The sequence below is a fragment of the Lethenteron reissneri genome, chromosome 7 (genome assembly GCF_015708825.2).
Source record: "Lethenteron reissneri isolate LAM-NWPU_2019-01 chromosome 7, ASM1570882v1, whole genome shotgun sequence".
Classification (NCBI taxonomy): Eukaryota; Metazoa; Chordata; class Hyperoartia; order Petromyzontiformes; family Petromyzontidae; genus Lethenteron; species Lethenteron reissneri.
In genome coordinates, this window is record NC_083785.1 from 7,798,641 (window position 1) to 7,823,846 (window position 25,206).

Consider the following 25,206-nt stretch of genomic DNA (forward strand, 5'->3'; position numbering starts at 1 on the left):
GCGCGTTCCCTCTTTTGGCCGCCTCCTTCGTCGTTAAGTCTCGACCACCGGCCATCATCGCTTCTAGCGACGCGTCCTGCCCAAGCAAACTTTAATTATCCCAGAAGTCCACGATCAGGTGTCCACAAACCTGCGTGCGCCCGTTACATCGCGTTAAACCAGCGTGACTTCATACGAAAGATCTATAAAAAGCGAGCGCAATTCGCGTAAATCACCGTTGCCAGTTTGCTCGCGACTCCGCTCCGTCGCTAACCGACCCCCGGGGTGGTTTTTGGGTGGGGGTTTTCGGAGGCGGGAGGAGGTGGGGGAGGGTGTCGTGTCCTGGGCGGCGAGGGGTGGAGGAAGCAGGTTGATGCCCAGGTGCATCGTTTTACACGCACGGCCCGTGTCTCGCAAGTTCCCCGTCTGTCCGTCCCGTCCATCCGTGCAATCGTTCGTCCGCAGGCGACGCAGGTCGGATAATTAGCGCTTCGTTCAAGAGCGCGCGCGCGAGGGAACGCACACGCGCGAGCGAGCATCAGTCGCCGTGTGGACCGCGCACCAAGCGGCGGGGCCTGGGAGCGCAGGCAAGAGCCATCAAGAGCTTCATTGTGGCCACTATCTTCACCATCAATCTACAATCTGTCAGGGCCAGCGTGCTTTGTCAGCCCTGTCACAGCAAGTAACAATTAGTTTTAATTAAATTCTATCCCGTGCTGCGGCAATAAGCGATGCGACGTATTGATAGCATCGCCGCTGTGTTGGACTTATTACGGGACGGCCGCCGCACGTGTATATATATTTTTCTTAAACAAACTGGGATTGTGACAGCCGAACGGTTGACGTCACTGCAGTCACATTTTTTCCGACGCTCTAAGTGCACTTAAGCGGTCATAAAATGAAACGCTACTGTACAGCACGACAAAGTGTGGATGTGTATACACGCAGCGTCCAAATGCACACGTATCTCAACACGCTGTACAGGAATGGTGGGCATAGTTATTCTGTAGAGGCTGTCTGGCATAGGTCTCTACGCGAGACTATGGGTCTCTACGCGAGTCTGTGGGCCTCTACGCGAGACTATGGGTCTCTACGCGAGACTATGGGTCTCTACGCGAGACTATGGGTCTCTACGCGAGTCTGTGGGCCTCTACGCGAGTCTGTGGGCCTCTACGCGAGTCTGTGGGCTTCTACGCGAGTCTGTGGGTCTCTACACGAGTCTATGGGTCTCTACGTGAGTCTATGGGTCTCTGTGGTGTGTGACCTGCGACGAGGTAGTCGAGTGGCGAAACCGGGGATCGCAGCGACTCGGGTGCGGCGAGCAGCCCCCGGCGCCAGCGAGCACGCTCGACAAATCCGCCAGCAGCACTCTTAGCTAGTGGTGTAATGTGAGCGATGAGTGTCTGGGGCCAGCACGCGTGAAAGCCGTACCCACGAACAGCCCTCTTAGCTAGCGGTGTAAGGTGAGCGATGAGTGTCTAACGCCAGCACGCGTGAAAGCCGTACCTACGAACAGCCCTCTTAGCTAGCGGTGTAAGGTGAGCGATGAGTGTCTAACGTCAGCACGTGTGAAAGCCGTACCCACGAACAGCCCTCCTAGCTAGTGGTGTAAGGTGAGCGATGAGTGTCTAACGCCAGCACGTGTGAAAGCCATACCCACGAACAGCCCTCTTAGCTAGCGGTGTAATGTGAGCGATGAGTGTCTGGCGCGAGCGGGAGCCGTACCCGCGAGCAGCACGCTGACGAGCGGCGTGCGCTCGCTCATCTTGGCCTGCTGCACGAGCAGGTCCCCGTCCTCGAGCACGCGGTGCACCGGCTCGCCCCAGTTCACGATTCCATTCATGATGTAGCCCTGGTAGTCCTCCGTGTTGGTGCCGAACGCCTGTGCCGGGCACGCGAGCAGGAGGGAGTTGCGCCCCGGTGAGAAAACGATAAAAACAGCTCTGATCTTGGAACGGAATGATGGAATGAACAGGTTTTACATTCGTGTATTCATTGAGCCAACTGGTTTTCCAGACTTGTATTTAGCCAGCAGGTCGAAACTGCTCCACAGTCCGTTTGTTTGACATGTACTTCGCCACGCTGGTCAGGGCGGGTCGGTGGAGAGTAGGGACGGCTCAGGGCCGGTTCAGATATCGCTCGCCACTGATGTTTTGCCACGGCCAGAAATCGAACCCGGGTCACTCGGTTTCATAGCATAGTGTGCGAACCACCGTGTCACCCTTCTGTTGTATTAAAAAATATATATTATTGTTCTGTATTTTTTATTATTTGTTGTTCTGTACGCTAACAATGTAAAATCTCTGATAAGGTATTCCATGGGTCTCTCTTGCACAGAAGCCTGTGGATGACTGTTACCGACTCACGTCACCAAATACATCTGAAACTTACAGGATGGACCAGCATTGCACCCCGATACGATACACCGAGAATAACGTGGAACTAACGCCCACCAGATTTAACGTACGTTTCGCATGATCTTATTTTGTAGAAAGTAAATACTCCGTGGCAGACGTATTCCAAATATATATTTTTTTCTAAATGACTTCCTATGTCAGACAGATATACTGCTGTGCATGTCAACTCAAAGCTGTCATTTTGACATTCCTGTAGTGACGTTGACTTTCCCCGCTACAACGGATATCACACCTTGGTTACCGGTCAGGGCCCTTTGTGGTTCTGTAACCTCAAAGCACACTGTGGACCAATTTAATTTCGCAGCGTGTGTCGGTCGAGGCACAAGATGAACTAAATATTACCCATCTCCTTACTCAGACGGGGTTTAGGAGTTTGACGCCGATGACAACCACAGTGACGACGGGCCACATGGAAAGTTTTCTGTCATCTCATCTTGTTGTCAGGTTTCGTTGCGAGTTTTATTCTCATTTCAGATTCAAGTATCGTGATTATAAGTGCGGAAACAACAGAGAAAAATATCCCCCATATAGCCTTAAGAGACTGTTGGGGCAAGTGCTGTTAATGAGCACCTATGAAGGCCACAAATTGCACACGAGGGGTATGGGTGGCCAGCACCACGCCCGACCACCTTTGTCTCCCCCAGTGGTGATGTTTACACACCACACCAGATATTTTTATTTGAGGCCGAGTCGACCTAGGGGAGGCCCAGGACCGGTTCAGATAATCGCCACTGATGTTGACTGTGAGGGGATATCAAACTCAGATCGTCGGGTTTGGAGTGCTATCCACTACACTGCCACACGCAAGTTCTGTTAGCGAGCACCAATGAAAGCTGGCATGGCACAGAACGGGGTTGGTGGCCAGCACCACTCCCATCCGTCTTTGTCTCCCCAACGGCGATGTTGACACACCGCACCAGATACCACACAGCACACGCACGCACACGCACGCACGCGCGCATGCCGTGACAAGGTTAAGCTGCGAACCCCGCAGTGCCCGCGTGCACTTACGGGTTTAATGTCGCTGTCCAGGGCTCCCAGGAAGTCCTCCCGCGTCACCTGGAGTCGCTCCGCCTTCTCCATGTCCACCTCCACTTTGGTGGTCGCCTGTTGGGCACCGTGCACACACGTCGCACACACGTCATTACTAAAACTAAACTTTTTTATTTATTTTACCAGGTAAAAGCCACTTAACTGTATGGCTCTTTTTTAGAAGCGACCTGGCCACAAATTGATATCTCAACGAAGATACTCATCGCGTGGAAAATTTACAGCAGCAGAATACTCTAAAAGCGTGTTTCTAAATGTGGAGGGAAAAACTGGACTGGAGGGCCGGAGAAAAACCCAGGCGACCGCGGGGAGAGAGACACGCAAACTCCAAATATACAGCAGCAGCAGGCGTCACGGTCGGGATCGAACCCAAAACCTCCTGTATACCAGGCGAGGTAGTTGACATCTCGCCACCTTGGCGCCCTTATGCCGATGTCCACTGCCGAACCGCGCCAGGTGTTGCCAATCGTGCCATTTTTCGGAAGCTAAACCAGTGAGCCTCATGAGTACATTGGATGACTTACCACTTCTCTCCAAACTTTTGGGCGAGCCCTAATTTTTGAAAATCAATTTGGCCAATTTTCAAGAAGGCACACTCCCGAGTAGCAACACTGCTTTATAATGAAGTTTGCTCGTACCGGATCATCAGTAAGAGATATATCGTGGCCCCCCCCCACACCATGACCCCCCTGCCCCATTACGGACAGCCAGACGGAGCCGATGACGGAACGTTTTCAACCTCAGTTGGGTCATTGACTTTAGCCGATTACACAAACCCGGATGAAGCGAACGGACGGAGCAAATGCAAACACTTTCGACCTCGTGGTAACGCAATCAATTGCCGACGTACAAATCCTACCTACTTCCTGCGGGGGGCCGTGGCACGCATCGGCAGCCAGCACTCGCAGTTCATGGTGGTGATCGGCACTGGCGGTTTGTTACCTTGATGTGGCGGTTCATGGCGGTGGACTGCGCGGCCCTCACGAGCCCCTCCAGCTCGGCGCCGCTGAAGTTCTTCGTCTCCACCGCCAGCTCGTTGACGTCCACGTCGGACGCCAGCAGCCCGTTTTCACGCATGCGCGCCGTGTGGATGTTCAAGATCTGGATGCGGCCCTTATTGTCCGGGAGACCTGGGGGAAATGAGAGCGGGCCGGCGCGGGAGGGCGTGGGTGAGTAGGGGGGGAAGGAAGTGAATGCAAGGGACCGTGCGTGTAAGAAGACACAACAACGGCAACAACGTTAGGTGACTATGACAATGTGAAGTACGGATATCGTAACGTGACTATGAACGAAGGACAAATCACAAAATCCTTATTTGGTCCTCGGCTAGGAACAGGTTCTCCACCCCAGTCGTCGATTATCTCTCTCCTTGTGCGTTAGCCAAACAGAGGACCATCGGAGCTTGGGCGATAGTTGGCGCCGGTTCGGGCTGCCTTCCCGCTTAGTCTGTGGTTTCCCGCGCCACCGTACGATAAAATCCCCGTTGCGCGACACAACTTCAACGGGGCACTGAACGACACGACCGTTAATATAAAGCATTTGTCGTTGCTAATAATCACTACGTGCAGCACAAACACGCACGAGCGGTGGGTTAAAGTCAACGGCAAAACGCACGACACACGCGACGTCCCCACCGATTTCCATCTTGACCTCCAGACGCCCCGGTCGCAGCAGAGCATCGTCGATGAGGTCGGGGCGGTTGGTCATTCCTGGAGGGGTGACACGCGGCACAGGAGCGGGGGGGGGGGGGGGAAGGTGAAGCCCACAGGTGAGGCCAAGGTGGAGTCGTCGGACTGGGTTTCTCAACGTTTAGTGCGGTTGAAGGCCTCTCCACGCTGTTCAGTCATGGTGGGGTTGGGAGGACCATACACAAGTGCGCTAATCACTGCACCACCGCTCCACCACAGGCACATCCGGATAGCCAGGCACACAAATATACACAGCACCACGCCCGGCCCACATTTGTCTCCCCAGTGCTGATGTTGATGCATCGCACCATGTGCTCATTTAAGGCCGAGTCGACCCAAGGTGCGTGCCCCAGGACCAGTTCAGACATCGGTCACCGATGTTGGCCGTGAGCGGGAATCCAACTCGGGTGGCAGGGCTTCGCAGCGCATTGCGCCAACCGGTACACTGCCGTTCCCCAAACACGGGGACACATACGCACGCACGCACACGCGGGGATAAACTCTAGTTTGGTTTGGGTCGCTCGCTGCCAGGGTGCCGGGTAAATCTGGAGTGGCGGATGGAGCAGCGGGGGGGGGGGGGGGGGGGTGCCCCATCAATCTCGCGACAAAGCGGCAAATTCCAGGTAACAGCGACATAATGGGGAGTTAAATTAAATATTTCCCGCGCTGGCCGCCGGCTCCTAGACCCGATATCGGGCGCGGGGTTTTTTTTTTCCAAGGCGCTGCTCGGCCGAGTGTGAGGGGGATGCCTTGTGCGCGCCCGATCAGCCAGTCACAATCTCTCACCACCCGGGGATCGCCGACACAAAGGCGCTGGGCGTGGAGGACAGGGGTAACGGTGGCGCTGACAAAGGGGGATAAACGCGATTTCGTACGCCCATTTCTGGAGTTGGGAGCAATTTTGAAAGGGGGTGGAAAGACGCCCGTACCCCCGTAACCCCCCCCACCACTCCCAGTCTCCTGGCTACAGAGTCATTAAGGGAGGGAATGATGCGGTTTATGACCGGCAAAAAAGAAAAAAACCCCGCCGATCGCATTGGCCCGCAGCAGAAATTCAATTACGCTTTAGGCGGTTGCGGGCTGGGCTTGGGCGAGCGATGGAGAGGTTGCTCATTCATTCATTCCAGCTGCATTGTCCACGGACACAGTGCGCTGGGCTCCACCGACAGATTTGGTCACGTGGATTAGCAACGAGGAAGGGTGCACGCAAGCGCACGCGCACATATGTATAGGAGGTTACAAATGGCAGCGAAAAAGGAAAATTTTGATTCCAACTTAATTAACAACGGTAGGAAAAAAAGAAAGTTAAAAATGTTGCCGACGGCGAACAGTCAGGCTGCGGTGATGAGACGGGGAAGAAAAAGTGGGCCGGAATATTTTGTCGTCCTATCTGGGTGCTCGTCATCCAAGAGCGTCGGTGAACTGGGATAAGTTGGACGAGGTTTAAAAATAAATGAACATATGTTAATACCCTCTATCACGATCACAACGTGCTCATGTTCATGTGCGCGTACGTACGTACACACATATGTGCGCACACACAACCACTAATCCAGTCACATCTACGCACACACTCGCACGCATGCGCTCACATGTGCGACACGCTGCGCTAAACCATCAAGACCCCGAAAAACCCATCTCTTGGCAAATCTTCCACCATCTCCACTACCACCGGATGGACTTCCCACCAACACTAACACCACCACCACCGCAACAAAACAAAAAAACACATACACGAGACGAAATAATCGCGACGCGTTTCTACATCTCAGTAGTTTACTGGAAACACCACCTTGGGGCTACGCGGGGTGGGGGAAGGAAGCAGAGCGGTGCTCATCGCGCATCGCCAAAACTCATAACCGGGGAGGGCGCAGAGGCCACGACGGCATTGGGGCCCCCGTCGCCAGCACCGCCGAGGCGAGCGCGCGTGCGCGAGCCGGGGTTCGCGGGACTGCTAATGCGATTGAGTGGGCCCGCTGAAGGGTAAGACAAATTATTGTGACGGATGAGCCAAGAGCTGGACGGCAGCCACCTCGCCCTCTAGGCACCGCGCGCGGCACGCAGGGAACTTGGCTGGGAGGGGAGCTGCGGCTGACGCAGAGCTGCGGTGTTACCCCAAGCCCAGCCACCGCCGCCGCGCACACTGCTGGGATTTCGCCAAATTCTGAGAAGTGGTGGGACGACGGGCGAGTATGCGGGCGGGCGGGCGAGCGAGTGAGCAGGCGTGCGAGCAGGTGGGTTTGAGCCAGCATCTCAAAATGCCAGAGCGGGTATCGTGGGACGTGCAGATGGGTGAAGCGTGCGTGCGCACGTGAACCTGTCCTATCCGATGGGAACTCGCAGTCGCAGGCACACGCGCGAGAGTGTGTGCACGTGCGACGCGGCACGAGCACGGGAAGGGAAGATGAGCGTCTGCCGCTTGTTGCAGATGATCGTGGTTCGAATCCAGGAGGCCACCATGATTGTTATAGTGGGCGCATTAAGCGGAACGCATGTCTCCGTCCGGTGACATAGCTTCAATCGCTGGCGTCAGTGTCCAAAATTTTGCCAAATTCGAAAAATTGCATGGCCAATTACTCAACTGGCATCACACACGGCAACATCGCCCACACACCTCGTGCTGTCAAACTACCGCATCTTCAAAACATAGCAACGCTTTCCTTCCGCGACAGTCATACAAACGATCGGGCCAATGCTGAGCGTGCCGAACTATTATGAATATTTGTGACTCTCTGCGCTCACCGATGACGAGGATGTTGTTGAGCTGCTCCACTCCGTCGATCTTGGAGAGGAGCTGGTTGACGACCGTGTCGTGCACGCCCGTGCTGCCGGCCATGCTGCCGCGCTGCTTGCAGATGGCGTCGATCTCGTCGAAGATTATGATGTGCAGGCCGCTGTTGACGCCGCACTGATCGCACGGGCGGTGGAGTGAAGGTGGGGTGGGGGGTGGCGGAAAAGATGATATAAATACGAACGAAATAACTTAGAAAAACAAGAGACCTCGCCAGGCTGATTAAAGTGCGGGTTGGTGCAAAGGGAGACCCTAGACCGAGCGTGGGAAGATCATGATCATAGGATCGGTCCTTCCATTGCACCTCTCATGTCACATGACATCGCAAAACTCTTTTGCCGTTGTTCGCTGGTTTAACACCTGTGAGACAAGGCTGCAAAGATGGCTGTCCCTGGTGTAGGCCAATCTGTTTCAAAGCCAATGCATATACTATCATCAAAGCATGTTTGTTTGCATGTTTTACCACAAGCATGATGTGTGGTTAATGCAAACTTGATGCCTTGCGATAGGTGTCTATTGGGTGTTTGGACATCTTCACACCTCCTGTATTATTACGGGAAAAAGTAAAGCCTATTATTTTTTCATCACTCTTGTGTATACTGCGCACAGTTACGCTTTAAGACCATCAACTCAAAAGTCAAAGTTGTGGCAACATTTCATCCACCAGCAGGACGATGGGATATCTCCATACCTGTCTCATTGTTGTCGTCTGGAATGATCTTCCTTCCGATATTAGAAAGCCACTAGAGCTATGCACTTTTAAATGTTTTTCTTTCGCAGCGTACGTAGCCTACCCTGCTAATCGGAGATGCAGGGGAAGGACAACAAACTAAACATGAAAAGCAGTTCAAAACAAATGAGCTTCCAACCTAGATGATTTGAAAGTGCAGTGCTCCAGTGTTTTGCTAATATCGGACGGAAGAGCGTTCCAGGCGGCTGCACTGTCATTGGCCACGTCAGAAAATGGGAACCACGAAAGCTACGCCGCCACCCCTGGTGAGGCTTGTCCCAAAGAGAGAGCGCGATATCCGGTCTGGCCTTCTCGTGACCGACTCTCCGAAGGTGCGGGGGTCGCACAAACCCGCTTCTGCTCGTCCTCCGCGTCGGCGAATAGCTTGCGGATGTTGGCCTCCGACTCGCCCACGTATTTGTTGAGAACCTCGGGCCCGTTGACGATCTTGGGCTCGCGCGCGTTGAGCATCTTGCCGATCTGCCGCGCCATCAGCGTCTTGCCGCAGCCTGGCGGCCCGAACAGCAAGATGCCCTTCACGTGTTTGCACCCTGCGCGCGCGTGGTAAGAGGAAGTGTGGAATACCGGTTAGCGTGCGCGAGTGTACACACACCGTGCGAGAACCTCGTACGGGAGAACTGTGCACGAGGTTAAAGCAGATAATGAGTTTCATCCAAGTAACCCCCCTCCCCCCCCCCCTATAATCCAAAACTTCCTTCCCCCAGCAGTCCGTGCTGTCCACTCCCTGTCCTTAACCTCTCGCTTTCCCTTGACCTATCCCTGACTGCTTCTCTCGCTCTCTCCACACTGCAAAATGAGAGCTGGTCAAGATATAAATGCAAACCAAAATAACTCATCGCACCTCGAATCGGCAATAGGGAGGTGGGAGTCCCCACACTTTCCAAATGTGTCGAACTGCCGTGCAACCCATCTAGACTGCTGGTTGGACGTTGGTGGGGAGATCTAAAAACACTCGTTTGACCTCCCAGCCGCGTTGGGAGGTCAAACTAACCAGCGACCTCTGGATTGCAAGTTCAACGTACCACCATATTCTCCAGATTATAAGACGCATGTTTCCCCCCCCCCCCCCCGGTGTTTTTACACGCTTTTATTTTTTGTTTGCATGTTCACCACAAGTACGTGTGGTGAATGACAAGATTCCTTGAATAAGGATTCTGTTTGGTGTTTGAACATCGACACCTGTTTTATTGCCAGAAAGGGTAAAACCTACTGTTACATTTTAATACTGGCAAGAAAGATCCCATGTTGGCGTGTGGTGTCTATGTGTAAACAACTTCATTGACACCGGGCGTAAGTTTGGGGTGAGTCTGACTGTCTTCCGGAGTGTCTTACTAAATAATCTGGAGAATACGGCAGCAACCCCACCAGAACGGCGGAGTGGCTGACTCGGAGGGGTTGAATCGGCCCATCATCAAACTGGGGTCGATGAAATGAATTACCGCTTTGTGGGGAAGGTCATTCATTGGTCGTCGTCCTACTGAAGAGAATCTCCACCGTCATAAGAATGTGGCATTTCGACCACTGGCTCTGCAGGGCTATAAACAGGGAGATGAGCAACGCAGCAATGCTCATTTGATGCTCATTTGAGCAGGGAATCACTTAAGGCTTGTTTTAATAAGCGGCGGTGGTGGCGGCTGCAGGAACGGGGAGAAATTGGCACACAGCAGGCCAGCTGTTAAGCCGTTAGCCGAACGGCATGGCGTGCACCGATCGGCCAAGAGCACCGCGCTCGCCTTGACAAACAACAACCGGCAAACACGCGGCAGACAGCGGCAGGTCCGGGCAGAGCGCCGCTCCTCAAGCTTTTTTGGCAAAATGTTTTTCTCTTTTTGCGCCGAGATAATTTATTAAATCTCGACTTAATTATCGTTTGGCCCCGAGCTACAATGAGACACGGCGGTGTCTGTCATTGAAAAATGCCAGAAATCTGGACGAGCTGGCTGACTCCTATCGAAGCTTGTCGGGACAATGTAAGAGAGCGATCTTTTGGCTTTGCGGAGCAGAGATATCCAGCCAGATAATGTGATTAATAAATAAATTACAACCGATTGAATCGATCAATTCGTGATTTCCTTTGTTAGTAACGCAAAACCGATCAACTCAATCTCGATTCAGTGTGCGAACGGTCACCACTGTGGACAGGGCAGATGTACAAAAAAGTGTTATGATCGGTCGTCCGAAAAGCGAGCGATGCTGCTGGATCTCGGAAGCTAAGCAGAGTTTGGGCCAGCATACACTCGGGTGACAGGCTGCCTGGAAGCACCACGTGTTGTCGGCATGGGCTGTTAGGTAACCAGGAGATGGCAGTAGAGACATTGATTCTTGAATCAATCTGTGCGGAGCTTCCTCCCATGTACCAAACAATCACGAATGCAGTTTGGATAAACATCTCAATGCACAGGGATCTTCCCGATAAAAAAATAACAAAAAATACTCCTTGAGACTCGGGGGAGGCCCTTCTTTTGTAAATAAGGTGCTATTATTATTACTACAATATTAGTTTATCTAAGCAACGACAGAAAAATTGTTTCTGCAACTTAGATTTGAATTGCATGGTTGAGCCCAACACATTCAACATCACACCTTTAAATGTTGGGCGCTTCCCTTCAACTGGAACACATTTCACATGAGACAGATTGGATAGATTTGATTTATTTTACTTATTTAAACAGGAAGGACCCAATGAATTTATGAATTCAATCGGTCACAAAAGACACTCATCACGGCAAAACAGATTCATTTGCCGTTGTCACCGAACAAGTTATTGGCGTATGAGCGTCTTGCAACGTCAACATACGCACGTAAAAGTAGCCGCGAAAAAAAATGCCCGCTTATTTGTGCCAACTGTGAGCATATTACATAAAAAAAACTAATCGCAAGTTTAATTAGGCAATTAACAAATTAGCCACGACGAAAATCAAAGAGTGCAGATGACTCCACACCAACGCGTAGATAACTGCATTGCGAGTTCATGCTTCGCCCAATGGGCCGCGCAAACAACCGGGTTTTTTTTTAATAAGTTGTAATTTCCACGGCACGTCTCCACTGGACATTTTAATCGATAGCCCTGAGCCTCTGTGGCCGGAGACAACCCACCTAGCCCCTCTGACACACACACGCATACACAGACGTACGCACACACACACGGACAGACAAGAGTCAGACGGTGCACACACACGCATACCTATGCCAAACAAGCGTTGCCAGGTGACTGCACAAATCTGTAGGATGCGTGACAAAACGGGCTCCAAATAAAAACAAAGGTAAAGGTGCAGCCCTGAAGTTTCTTGCTCATGCCACTGCTGGCAGAAGGCCCTCCACGTGAAGCGGCTAGGTGGGTGGTTGGTTTAGTGGGTGGGTTAGTGGGGTGGGTGGGGTGGCTTGGTGGTTGCATGATTGGATGGGTGGCTGTGTGGTTGAGCGAGTGATTGAGTGGGAGTGTGACTAGTTGGGTATTTGAATTAGTGAGTAGTTGAATAGGTGGTTGTGTGGATGACTGAGTGGGTGGGTGGCTGGTTTGGTATTTGGATGAGTGGGTGGGTGGTTGAGTAGGTGCTTGTGTAGGTGCTTGAGTGGGGGGGGGTGGGTGGCTGGTCGGGGATTTGAATTAAAGTTTGGGTGGGTGGGTGGTTAAACGAGTCGGTGGGTGGTTGTGTGGTTGAGTGGGTGAGTAGGACTGGTGGCTGCCTGATCATCCAGGTGCACAGAGGAGACTGTATCCCCCGTGGCCTCTCCCCTGCCTTAATCTGCGCGCAGCGAGGATGCTAATCATGACAGCGATATCAATTATGGGGCAGTTGAATTTGAGGCTTCTGTCATCCCCTGCTCATCTGGTGCAACTGGTGTGGTGGCCAGGGTGATGGGAGGGAAGGGAGCGGGTGATGGGGGATGGTAGGAGGGGTGGAGAGGGGTAAGCGCAGTGGTGGGGGTCATCCCGGGTGCACAGGTGCAGTTTCCTGTTCCAAAGGTCTGGCGGCTCCTGGTAGACATGTGGGTGTGTGCATGTCTGTCAGAGTGTATGTCAGTGTGTGGGGAGCGGTGGTGCAGTAGTTAGCGCGCTGCGCTACGAACACGGGAGACCCGAGTTCGATTCTCGCTCATGACCAACACCGGTGACGATTATCTGAACTGGTTCTGAGTCTCCCCTAGGTCGATTCAGTACTTGGTGTGATGTGTAAATATCACCACTTGGGAGACAAAGGCAGCCAGACGTGGTGCTGGCCACCCACCCTCTCGAGTGCTGTGCTGGACTTCAAAGGCGCCCGCTAACAAGCACTTGCCCCAACAGCCTGTTAAGACTATAAGGGGGACCTTTGTCTTTATTATTGTATCAATGAGATAACAAGGACACATTGAAGTAAATCTATCTACGGGCAAGCCTCAATTTGTCCGTAAAATATATTATGACGGGATGTGTTGTTGCGCTCAGCAGGAAACAACAGTTTCTCGAGGACAACGCACGCGCAGGTGCGCGACCTCTTTACAGACGGGTCAGCGACCTGGCTTCATGTCTCCTACAACAAGCGCCGCCATCGTCGGCCCGGAGGAGGGTGTCCACCAACACCCACCTTCGAGCCTTCCGATCGCAGGCGTGCCCTTGTCGCCACAGTCGCGGCGTATCGTCGTACGCTGCTGCCGCCCGTCGTCACAAGCGATGCACTGGATTGAAAACTCATTTCTTCAAAGCTGCTTTTTTGTGTTTAGCACGATTGGCTACGTACGGTGCGTAAGAAAGACGTTCACCATGCATACATACATGCCGACGGGCGATGGCTAGAGATGCGGTCCAGGACGGAGGACGGCGAATTACCGAGACAGAAGCGGCGCCCCATAGTTCAACAGTCGACAAAGGAGAAGATCTCAGCCAGATGGCGGGGTTGAGACTGTATACCACTGGTGCTTGCAGGACGTACCGACAGGCAACAAGGGAAAGATCTACATGCAGATGTAGGTGTTGAGACTGTAGTAGCGGTCATTGTAGGGCGCATGAGCTGCAAGACCGAGAACCATACGGTGGTGGCAGAGAAGAGGCTGTAAGAGCAAACCTTCAAGGCCGGTAGTTGAACGTTCAACAAACTCTGGAATCTATCAGAAGGAAGCAAGGGCGAGGTGTGGTGACACTGACGGCATTGACTGGGATTACCGCTGCACACTCTATAAAAAATATCTCAATAATTTACAGGCCTTTGTAGGCTGCCGATGAAGGCCGGAACATATCGGGTCACGGGAGTTGTTTGAGCAAACCTCGCAGATGCAGTTCAGCGTGGGTTGGTGACCGGTTCTCGTATTGCGCTCGAAAGATATCGGCCATGGCTGGGAATCGAACTCGGGTTGACACCTTCACCACCGGTAACCACCGCTGCGGCCTCCCGCAGCCACGCAGTCACGACGTGCAACCCAAATCCCCGCTGCCACGACGAGCAACCCAAAACCCTGCGGCCACGACGTACGAGCGCACACGCTCCACTCGCAACTCATCCCGGTACTCACCCATCTGCTCGACGATGTCGGGAGGGAAGACGCGGGATGCGAAGGCCCGCCGGAAGATGTCGGAGAACTCCCGGTCGAGACCACCGATTCCCATCTTCTCAAAGTTCCAGTCCGGGTTGATGATCGACTGCCGACCCTGCTTGGTTTTGGATTTTCCTGCAAAAAAAAACAAAAACGTAAAAACGGCGAGCGAGGAACTCGAATCACAGCCAGGGAAATGCGCAAGCACACGACACAATGACGGCGAATATTATAATTGCCAGTTTGTAAAGTTAATTTGAGTAAAAAAAAAAAAAGGACAGTGGCGACAGGTTCGCTGACAAGTGAAAAATAAGCACAGAATAATAATAGTTGATTTCTCGGCCTACTGCGGCGGTGGGAAAATGCATGACCTGACGAAGCCGCAGCTCCTGCCGCTGGTGGCTGCTGACACCTGCTGGCTGTCGGTGTGTATGGAGCTCGCCGACCGCTTATTTGCTATGCTCGGAATGTTACCCCCGTCCACTTGCCCAGTCGCTATGAAACTTACCGCGCAGCTTAGTCATACTAATGCTCGACTAACGGCTGAACAACAAAATGCTTGACGACAAAAAGCATTTTTCAAGACGATGCTGTGTATCCACACAATAGGTGTGCCAGTGTTAGAATGCATGAGCGTGGAGTCCAACAGAATAGAGGCTCCCCTTAATGGCCAGGATTGTCAGAGCTCGTTTGGGCTAATCACATGTAAACGAGGGTCTCCCACGTGCCGTGCGGGTCAGGGGTTCGTTTGACCATACTTCACCACGCTGGTCAGTCGGTTGGTGAAGGCACACAGCATAGATGTGGGAGCTACACGCTTGAACTCATCACATATCTGAAGCTACTCCAGGGTAGCTTCCGAGATCTTTGCTTGGACGGATGGGCGACCACGCACAAAACAGGCTGTTATAGTCTGCGGGGTGACTTCACGCAGCACGTGGCGATTGACCTCAATCAAACCTTACAGGTAATTCAATGCACGTATCCTGAGCGTTAAGAATCGGTTATAACTGACGAATCGATGCATCGCTACACGCCTGCTTATTTACATTCTGGATAAGGCCATTTCATTCTTTGCCATCATCTTCCAACTCGTCTTTTAAGAGCTTTTATCTCGGATGCGTGTACATATGCATCTGCCCAAGGCTGGGAAACGAAAGATGCGAAATTGAATTGTGCAAGACGTGGCTGGGAATGAACGAGCAAACCGCTCTTTGAATGATCTGCGAACGGATCCGTGAATGATTTGTGCGAGACAAGAAGGACGCAGCGGCATCGTCACCCGTCAAGTTGAGATTCGAGTTCTCCGCCTTCTCAAAGATCACTTGCGTGTTCTGGTAGCTGACACCCGTCAGGATCTGAGCACAGAGCGGACATCACAAGCACTTTGTCAAGGGCCATGGACGCGCCCCGTGGCAATTTCAGCGCAATCGATCATTGCTGGCGATCATCACCGGCAACAGCTGCCGGTCCCGTCCGCTGCCGTAAGAAAATCTAAGTTGCCAAAATGTTCCCCGAGTTCAACAACTGCGATGGCGACCTTCCGCAGAGACATTAACGAGGCATGAGGAGGCCCAGTCGGTGGAAGCCGCGCGCTACGCACGCACAATTGAGTCCTTTTAGCCCTTTAAAATGACGATTTGCACTTTAATTTTTATTGGTGGAGATATTTTACGGTTCAGGAGTCAGCGGTCAGGTGCTGGGGGTCAGGGTTCACGCTTGGGACGCCTGTCGTCGAAATGTTTTATATTCAGTGGGGCGATAGTTTGGCGGGTCAGAGTTCACGGTTTACAGTCGTAGGGTAATTGTTTCGTGAGTTCTCATTTTGAGAGGGGGTCACGGGGCAAGGGAGGTATTTTTTGGTCATTATCGAGGTTGCCCAGGCCAGGATTAGGTGTCAATGTGGGTTCAGGCGGACGGTGTAGAGCAGCGGGAAGGACGAGGTTCCTTACCGAGGGCCGCGTAGGACCTTAAGCGGGCTAACTACACGTCAAAAACTGTTGGGGCAAGTGCTGTTAGCAAGCACCTATAAAGGCCAGCTTGGAACACGAGGGGGTGGATGGCCAGCACGATGCCCGGCCACCTTTGTCTCCTCAGTGGCGATGTTTACACACTGCACCAGGTACTCATTTAAGGCTTAGTCGTCCTAGGGGAGGCCAGGACCGGTTCAGATAATTGTCACTGGTGTTGGCCGTGAGCGAGAATCGAACTCGGGTCGCTGGGTTTGTTGCGTAGCGCGCCTAACCGCTACCCTTCCGCTCCCCAACCACAAGTCAACACACACACACACAGACTTGTCACTTCTGTAATCACAACACGACTTAAGCATGCAATAAATTATCAAGACAGTGTTGCCAGGTTCGGAAATATTCACCTATAGCGCACGATTAACGCAGCTAAATTATTTGCAGTCAGTCACGGATTAATATCACGACGACGCTGTTTGGTTTGTGCGGCATTGTTCGGCACGATGTCCGACGTTTTGCTCCATTGTGCTGGCAGCTTCTTCAGGAACTGAATACTGAACAAAGGAGCTGAATTTGCAAGGCCCCAGGACGTGGAACGGATCGTCGGCCGTCACCCTGAACAAGGCACGGTACGACCGGGCAACTCTGGGATTTCAATAGCTGTTTCAAAGCAGAAGGCCTCACGTGACCACGGACTGCATGAAATGAAGTCACTGGCCACATCGGGCCCAAACTGTTACAGATTTCGCACCCCTGCTTCACAGAGACAAGAACCTCACCTTGTTTTGTTTGCTGCTGGTTGCATCGCCCTTGAGGATATTTGGGTCCACGGCCTCAATTCCCTTCACTATCAGCCCAAACAGCTTTCCGGCAAAGCTGAACACAAGCTGCGGACGCACGGTGGGTTTAAGGTGGTCGTTAATTACGCGCGTGCAGAGCAAACAAAAGGCAGCGCAGCACCGTGCGTTCGTGGCCGAGCAGCACGCATCAATCAGCGCGCCGCCACTCGTAAACGCCGCCGCCCCGTGACGGTCGGCAGCGACGGTGGCGGCGGCGGCGGCAGTGTGATCACGCACAGACGGGAACGGTCAGAGCCAAATTATCCCCGAGACGAGACCGAGGAGCAAGCGCACGCCTCACATTCATCATCGCCGCCACCGTCAGCCACGCTCAATACACCGGTGGATGAAGGCCTCCTCCCAAGCTGCCACCACCTCTCACGACGCTGTGATGTGATCATCCGCCAAGCACCTCTTGACGTGAGCAGAGTTCGTCGGCCACTTTTAGTGCTCATGTTTTTTTTTTTCAAACGAGCCGCAAAAGCAACAACGCTTATTTCAAAACATGGTTGGTGTTTAAACGCTATGACCGCAACCACAGCTTAGTCCGCTACAACCCCAACACACACAGAAACAAAGATCCCCCATGGAGCCTTAACAGACTGTTCGGGGCAAGTGCTGTTAGCGAGCATCTATGAAGGCCGGAATGGCACACGAGGAGGTGGGCAGCCAGCATCACACCCAGCCGTCTTTGTCTCCCCAGTGGCGATGTTTACACACTGCGCCAGGTACTCATTTTAGGCCGAGTCAACCTAGGGGAGGCGCAGGTCCAGTTTAGATAATAGTCACCGGTGTCGACCGTGAGCGGGTATCGAATCCAGGTCGCCGGGTTCGTAGGTCAGTGTGCTGACCGCTACACTACCGCTGCCCACAACACACAGACACAAAGATAAAGATCCCCCGTATAGCCTTAACAGACTGTAGGGGCAAGTGCCGTCGCTAACACACACACACACGCGCACTCACACACCTGTTGGCCCACGCTGAACGACTGGCTGATGAACTGGCCAACAAAGTCCGTGGCCATTTTGTCCGAGTCGTAGGGATTCGAGTCGGCCGTCTTCTTCTGCAGGAAGTCGACCTCGATGGTCATGGCGCCGATGCTGTTCTTGGTTTTGTCAAACTCAAACGGCTCCACTGGGGAGAGGAGAGCGAGGGAGGCGAGGGGGGAGATGGGGAGGGAGGGAGATTACACTCGTGACCGCGCAGGACCAGGGTGGCTCATCAACTGAAGAGGCATGTGACTAGAAGCCACAGCCATAGCGAGCTGCATACTGGAGGTATACTGGATGTGGTGTGCCGGGTGTGGAAATATATTGCAAGTGGGCAGTCCGAGCCGTTTGTGCGCGATGCCCTGCTGGTTGCAACAATCGCTTCTTCAATAATTTACTGACCGGGCGGTAATGTGGTGGTGGTGAATGATTACTAATCGGAAATGTCGGAATACATATTTATACTTTTTTTTTACTTTTAGTTCGAATTGCATTATCAACATCATGTCTTGAGATGAAGTACCCATTCAGATTTCTCGCTGAGCAATGCAATTCTCTGTTGTAGACAACAAATCACAGAAGTAGACATCACAGAACTACTTCTGAGATCCCTTCAAGTGACCTCTAGTCCGCACAGTAGGGAGCAGCAGCACTTTCCCACTCACTCTGAAGAATATCACAACACGTAAAATAAATTACATTTTTATTCATAAGAACTGGAATTTAGCCACGTTAAATTCAATCCAAATTTTGTGCGATTTTATTTATTTGGCAATCGGGTCGAGACCATCATCACCTCACTCCAATCGAGAGAACCTGGGTGTAATTGCAGGCAGCCGTGGAGACATACCAAGGACCTACTCAGTCATGCTGTCACCTTCTGGAAGGTCGGGAATCCAAATTCCAGTTGATTTTTCACAAACACAATTCCACACGTGTCGCGAACTCAATAATCGATTTTATTCCACACCAAGTTTCTCTGGGGGTGGTAATGCCCCCCAACAAGACCACGCTAAGCTCCTGTAAGCACTGGCGTATAATCCGGATCACGATACCGCTTTTGACCATCGTGCCACCACAAATCCCGATTTTTCCGGGTACCGACCGCACGCCCCACCGTCGCATAACGATGGCCAGATGTTAACTACTTTCCCTGGTATACAGGTCGTGGATACAATCCCAACCCTCAGGCCTGTATATATGGAGTTTGCATGTCTCTCTCCTCACTGTCGCGTGGATTTTTCTTCAGGTCCTACAGTTTTTCCTTCCACATTTAGAATCAACATGCATTTAGAGTATTTGGGTGCTATACATTTACACATAAGCCACTTCATTGGGCTATCACTTGTGTCCAAGTTACTTCTGAAAAACAGCTATATATCTCAGTGGACCTTACCTGGTAAAATAAACAGTTTAGTTTTTTTAAACGGTCGCAACGCGCCACATGTGATGTGAAATACGCCGGCTATTATTGTAATTACAACGCTTATTAACACAGAAAAAAGCTCAATGATTCTCAAGACTCTTTTTACCGGAGGATCCTGCTAGGTTTTCGCAGGACGGTGAGCGTCGATTTCTACGTGTTTTCCGATAAAGTAATTTTCAGTAGTTTTTTTCTCATTTTCCAAAATTTGCACCATGACGCAGGCACGCAATGGCCTAGGCTTTTTCGAATGATGTCACGGAGCTCTTTCATGTCTAGATTGGAAGCTTTCGTGACTGCAAGGATTCATACTCTTAGGTTTTTTCGGTAAAGTCACGTAGGAAAAAATAAATAATACAAATAAATAATACAAATAATAACAGAAATAAAATAATAAATCACGACGTTTCGGAGGCAACACAAGTCTCCGTCATCAGGTGGGACCGTCACAGCTAGATTTACTGTCTCAAGTGAGACAGTGAATCTATTATTTCTATTATATTTATTATTTATTTTTACCTACGTGACTTTACCGAAAAAACCTAAGAGTATACTCTTTCATGTCCACTGTGATGCAGATGGTGCATGTTATTTTACAGTTGATATACAGCCACAGCATTAACCAGGGGGGTGGCCCGTGAGGGTACGAATCACGAACCTCTGCCACAATTGCTGAGCGCACTACAGCTGGGCCAGGTCCAACACTCCACGTGACCAGTCACCCCTCTTGCTGTCACGGTTCGAGACTGTGATTTGACTCAAGATTTTTCTCGTCTAATTTTGCACCTCCTGATGTAGACTAGTTCAGAAAGCCACTCGCCACTCGTGTCAGCCGCGACAGGGAATCGAAACTGAGGTTCGGCGGGTTCACAGCGTATCGCTAGAACCGCTCGGTGTTTTTACGGAGGACAAATACAAAAATTGAGAATACCTTGCACATCTTGTCCCAGTGACAACCCCGCCCATTTCCTCTGTAAAACCACAAGAAACAAATGACAATAAATACTATTACAATTTTGCACGTGGCTCGATACAAATTATAGCAGTCTGGATCATTGTTGTGGACGTGAAGTTAGGTCCAAATATCACTGAGTAGAAACACTTCCACATCTTGTCAACGGCGCGCAGTGTCCTAAATAAAAGCTCACTTGCTCACAACACAAGCAATATGGATACAAGGGTGAGCGAGCTTCCTGCTTTGGCGGACAGCCACTTAAGACCGATGGAATCAGTGTTCAAATAAGCTGCGTACTGAGCATTTCACACATTATAAACATACGAATTATGTGCTACGTTTAAATTTAATGCGTACTAAGCCGCATGGTTATTTTGCCGTGCAGCTTAATTCTTCGTTTTAGAAAATGTTTTATTCACAGATCTTGTCCTGATGACTTCCTGGATCTTGTCCCGATTACGTTTGACGTACTATCAAATGAGACGTCGTATCCCAATTGACTAAATTTGGTTGCGAGAATTGTTCTTAAACTTACCCTGCGAGCCGATTTAATAATAATGAGTGCGATAAACGCTTGCACGCGCAACGGCTAAATCTGTTTGGCTGCTTCGGGTGCTGGCGGGACCTTAACGCAACATTTGGTCAGATCATGCAAAGTGGCCGAACCTCCAAAAGATAAATGATTGTGAATCAGCTTTAAGTTCGCGTGACAGAGAAAAACTTGAGCGCCCTCCTGCCCGTGCGCTGGGGAGGGAGGGGTCGCCGGTGCCTGTGCTGGCGCTTACTTGGGGTAGGCTGAAAGCGATGGTCCCTGGCACTACAGAGTGATGGCTCTTCAGCGTGAACACGTAGCGCTGCCCTGGGCCCGTGATCACCGCCACGTGACTGAGAAGAGAAAGAGGAAGCAGTGAACAAACGTTCAAGTGATTTCCTGCTCAAATGAGCATCGAGGCGATGATAGTTTTCTGTAAACAGCCTTGCGCCAGTCGTGGAAATTCCATGAGATGATGGGCTGAGTAACCCGTCAGCTAGGATCTGAATTTTCCGATTGTGAGCTGCTCTCTGACCAGGTGACATAGCATAAAAACAACAACAAAAATATTCAGAAATTGTCTGAGCTAAGAGCTCTGACTTCCACTTTTATTTTGTCAGATACGTTTTGCTTCCACTGCAGGCATTGTTGTGTTTTTACTACAATTTTGTGTTTAAAAAGGCCGGAATACTGCGGATGGAATTACATCCGTCGGCATGGAATCAATCGGTACAAGTTGGAATCATAAAGCACCTAAATGGGACCACATCTGAAGCTGCTATGCAAATAGGGAAATGAGTGAATCGAGAATATATGAACATTTCTTGTCCAGGCCAGGGAGGGAACCAAGACCAGATTGTGGTAGACATGCGAATTACACTTCAAAGAGACACTTCATGGGCAGGTCACATAGTGGACGTTAAAGACCCTGTAGCATCATTCACACGCGTGCTGGAGTCACGGTCCAACATAGGCAAAATTCGAAAATATTAAAAGCAGATTTCCTAACCGGGTAATACCGCATAGCAACATCGTTCCCTACCGGCAGATTTTATTGGATTTAACAGTTAGGCTTTCGCGACCAATATTAGTCATAATAAGTTTTTTTTGGGTTAGATCGCATAAATATGTGTCTATTGCGCATGTTGCAGTCGAAACGTCGTGAGAATTTTTATTGTTTTATATTTATATTATTTTATTATTTCCCTTCTACGTGACTTTACCGACCGAAAGAACCAAGAATATAAATACGTGTCGTTAGCCCACTACCACCTGACACAGCCAATTAGTAAGGTTTGTCACGTTAACAAAACATGTGATTTAGTAACTACTTCAGAAAACCGGTGTGTTGGAGAGTAAACCCACAACATTTACAATTCGAGTACGACGTTTCGCTGGTGATTACAACCAGCTACATCAGGCGATTTTGCCAGAATGTGAAGAAGTCTTCCTGTTTCCGGTCTGAAATAAGAGTAAGGTGATCGCATCACTGTGAGCCTATCAGGTGCAAATATCAGAAAGGGGTTAATGTGATCATATTAATAACAATGGGTTATGTTAATCTGAGAATGTTCAATCGTTCTTCTTGGTTCTTTCGGTAAAGTCACGTAGAAGGGAAGTAATAAAATAATAAAAAATAAAACATAATAAAATAATTCTCACCTGAGGACGGCTGCTTGTGCTGTGGCCGAAACGTCGTGAGAATTATTTTATTATGTTTTATTTTTATTATTTTATTACTTCCCTTCTACGTGACTTTACCGAAAGAACCAAGAAGATGAATCCCTGCAGTCACGAAAGCTTTAAATCGAAATGTTCAATTGGTCTGTGAACCACAGCAATTCCGAGATACGTCTCGCACCGAAAGGATGGTGCGGACGCTGCATGCCCTCGCTTTTGCTGCGGTGGAAGCGTTGCGTTTGATTCACTCACATGGACTTGAGGTCAGACTCGTGGACGACGGCGCAGTTCGTGATGGAGAGCTCGTCCGTTGGGCATCTCGCCGCTTTCATCGCCTGTGACAAAGCGAACAACAACAGCAGCAGCAACAAACATCATCAGCATCATACATCTGCCATGCTCAATCGACTGCTGGTTAAAAATGTGCACAACATTCACATCGTTAGACTGCATTCGCATCATCAACTGTGATGTACAGAGCACAACATTCAAAATAATAATCAACAGCCATGGTCTATCCACTACTGGATGAAGACTCACTTCCAACAGCACCGGTCTCTCCACTGCTGTTTGATGGCCTCATCGTCACCACCCTCACTCTCATCATGATATCCATGTTCTATCCACTGATCGTTGAAAGTATTCCCATGCTGTAGTTATCCTCAATGGTCCTGCGATGGCAAAATCTGAACTGACATCATCGCTCCATTTCCATGGGGCTCACCTTACTTAGCCATGTCGACAACACCTAATAGCTAACAACGTAATTCATGGGGCATATCTATTGTGTATCCTTCTACTTCTTTCGTATAACAGACGTAGACGCACAGCAACAACTACAATTCGACATTCAGGCCAGAGGTCGCAATTGGGTATCCGATACCCGTACCCTACCCGATACCCGGCTACCCGTACCCGGCTGGGTACGGGTACCGGTTTGCGACCCTGGTGCGGCCGGGTACGGGTAAGGAATCAAAACCCGTTTGCGACCTCTGATTCAGGCTGGTCAAGTCAGACAACCGCGTCAGGAGCAGCGGAGTGTTTCACTGTCGATGTCTCATATTCTTGGGTCTCATATTCTTTGGTCTTTCGGTATTTGTGGATCGGGGGGCGTTGCGTCGTGATACGTTACACGGTCTGCTCTGGATGACCACAGTCGCACTGAAAATGCAGGAATAACAATGCCAATGACCAAAACCACTTGTAATGCGCTCGATCTTGGACCCTAACTTGGGGATGGGCACGGGCACGGCCACCACAGTGCATACAACACGGTGCTGTAGGCTGATGCGTGATTCTACTACCAGCAGAGGTCACTGCAGAAAAAAATCTATACTTGCACTGCACTGTGCTTCCATTTCCCCCCCACCAACCCACCTTTACCACCACCAAGAGTGGTGAAGTATGGTCAAACACCACCCCCTCGCATCCAAATCCGCTCCCACGACCGACAGCAGTGGAATTAAAAAGGGCTGGACGTTGCTAATCCTCGTTACGTTGATTGTCACGCCACGTCAACATCTTCACAAGCCGACACGAGAGCAATGCCCGGTGTGGTGAAGTATACCGGCACGTCACATCATGCGATATAGAACGTGGCACCGTCCCCCACTCTTATATTCTCTTCTGTTTATATTATTTATGTTGATATAGCGCGCCTTGTACGTCGTTTGTCATTCAAAACACGTCAGCGGACGGACACACTCGCTGTTGGGTTACTCTCGTTACAATCTAGATTCGAAGCTTTAGCGGCTGCAGGAATCCATACTCTTTGGTGCTTTCGGTGAAGCCACGTCGAGGTAGAAAATAAAATAAATCGACGACGTTTCGGGCGCAGCAGAAGCGTCCGTCATCAGGTGGGAAAGCGCGGTCTGTTGCTTGCCGAGGCAGACTGCTGTTACAATGTTGTAGTATCGGTGTTTTTGATTGTTTAATTACAGCAACATGCCGATTTAAAATTCCGCACATCGCGATCGATAAATGAGAGGAGGGGGTCCATTCATAAACACGTCAACAAACGCGAGCAAACCGATCAGATCCGGCCAGCGGGTCTCTCCGCGACAAATACATTTTTTTCACGTGTGTATATTTCACTCGAAATGGCATTATTGTTGTTATGGTTATGTGTGATCGTTCTGACAGGTGACAAAGTCTTCAATTGTGGACCGAGAGGAGCGCTGAGCAAACACTCACCCGGGGCGCCATGTTTTTCCGCAGTGCGGTAGTGGAAGGAGCGCCACGTGACCACGTAACCGCGTGACGTCGGCCCCGGCAAGCCCCTCCCTTGCCCCGCCCCCTTCCCAGGGTCCACGAGTTCGATTCCAGCCCCGGGAGTGCATAGCAGCAATATATTTTAGAATTATTTCTGTTTTTAATCCTTTATATTAAGTTCACTTGCTTGCTTGCTTGCGCGCTTACGACCGTGCAAATCTTTCGGTCGTTTTTTAACCCACTTCCCGTGATCCAATCGAGCTGACATTTTGCACACAGACTCGTTGTGCGTGACAATTTATTTTCGTGAAAAATGTTTTCCTATATTTTCCACTTTTTAGGAATTGTCTTTTTTCATATTTTATTTAAAATACCAATGTGATAAAAATGAAATTCTTACTCAAGAAAAACAGAAATGAA

The 25,206-nt window shown here is 50.7% G+C and overlaps 1 protein-coding gene across 1 annotated transcript in view; it reads right to left on the minus strand.

Annotated features, from left to right (window-relative positions):
- Positions 1 to 24,822, minus strand: part of NSF (N-ethylmaleimide sensitive factor, vesicle fusing ATPase) — a 49,384-nt gene extending 24,562 nt beyond the window's left edge. Inside the window, exons 1-14 of the mRNA XM_061575065.1 lie at positions 24,769 to 24,822; positions 22,828 to 22,910; positions 21,149 to 21,248; positions 20,340 to 20,379; positions 17,964 to 18,130; positions 16,934 to 17,041; positions 15,470 to 15,545; positions 14,167 to 14,322; positions 9,007 to 9,206; positions 7,877 to 8,042; positions 5,081 to 5,155; positions 4,389 to 4,576; positions 3,408 to 3,503; positions 1,705 to 1,861 (exon numbers count right to left, since the gene is read on the minus strand). Coding sequence (XP_061431049.1) covers positions 1,705 to 1,861; positions 3,408 to 3,503; positions 4,389 to 4,576; positions 5,081 to 5,155; positions 7,877 to 8,042; positions 9,007 to 9,206; positions 14,167 to 14,322; positions 15,470 to 15,545; positions 16,934 to 17,041; positions 17,964 to 18,130; positions 20,340 to 20,379; positions 21,149 to 21,248; positions 22,828 to 22,910; positions 24,769 to 24,780 — 1,624 coding nt within the window. The 5' untranslated portion in view covers positions 24,781 to 24,822. The remainder of the gene's footprint in view (positions 1 to 1,704; positions 1,862 to 3,407; positions 3,504 to 4,388; positions 4,577 to 5,080; positions 5,156 to 7,876; positions 8,043 to 9,006; positions 9,207 to 14,166; positions 14,323 to 15,469; positions 15,546 to 16,933; positions 17,042 to 17,963; positions 18,131 to 20,339; positions 20,380 to 21,148; positions 21,249 to 22,827; positions 22,911 to 24,768) is intronic.
- Positions 24,823 to 25,206: the final 384 nt, after the last annotated feature.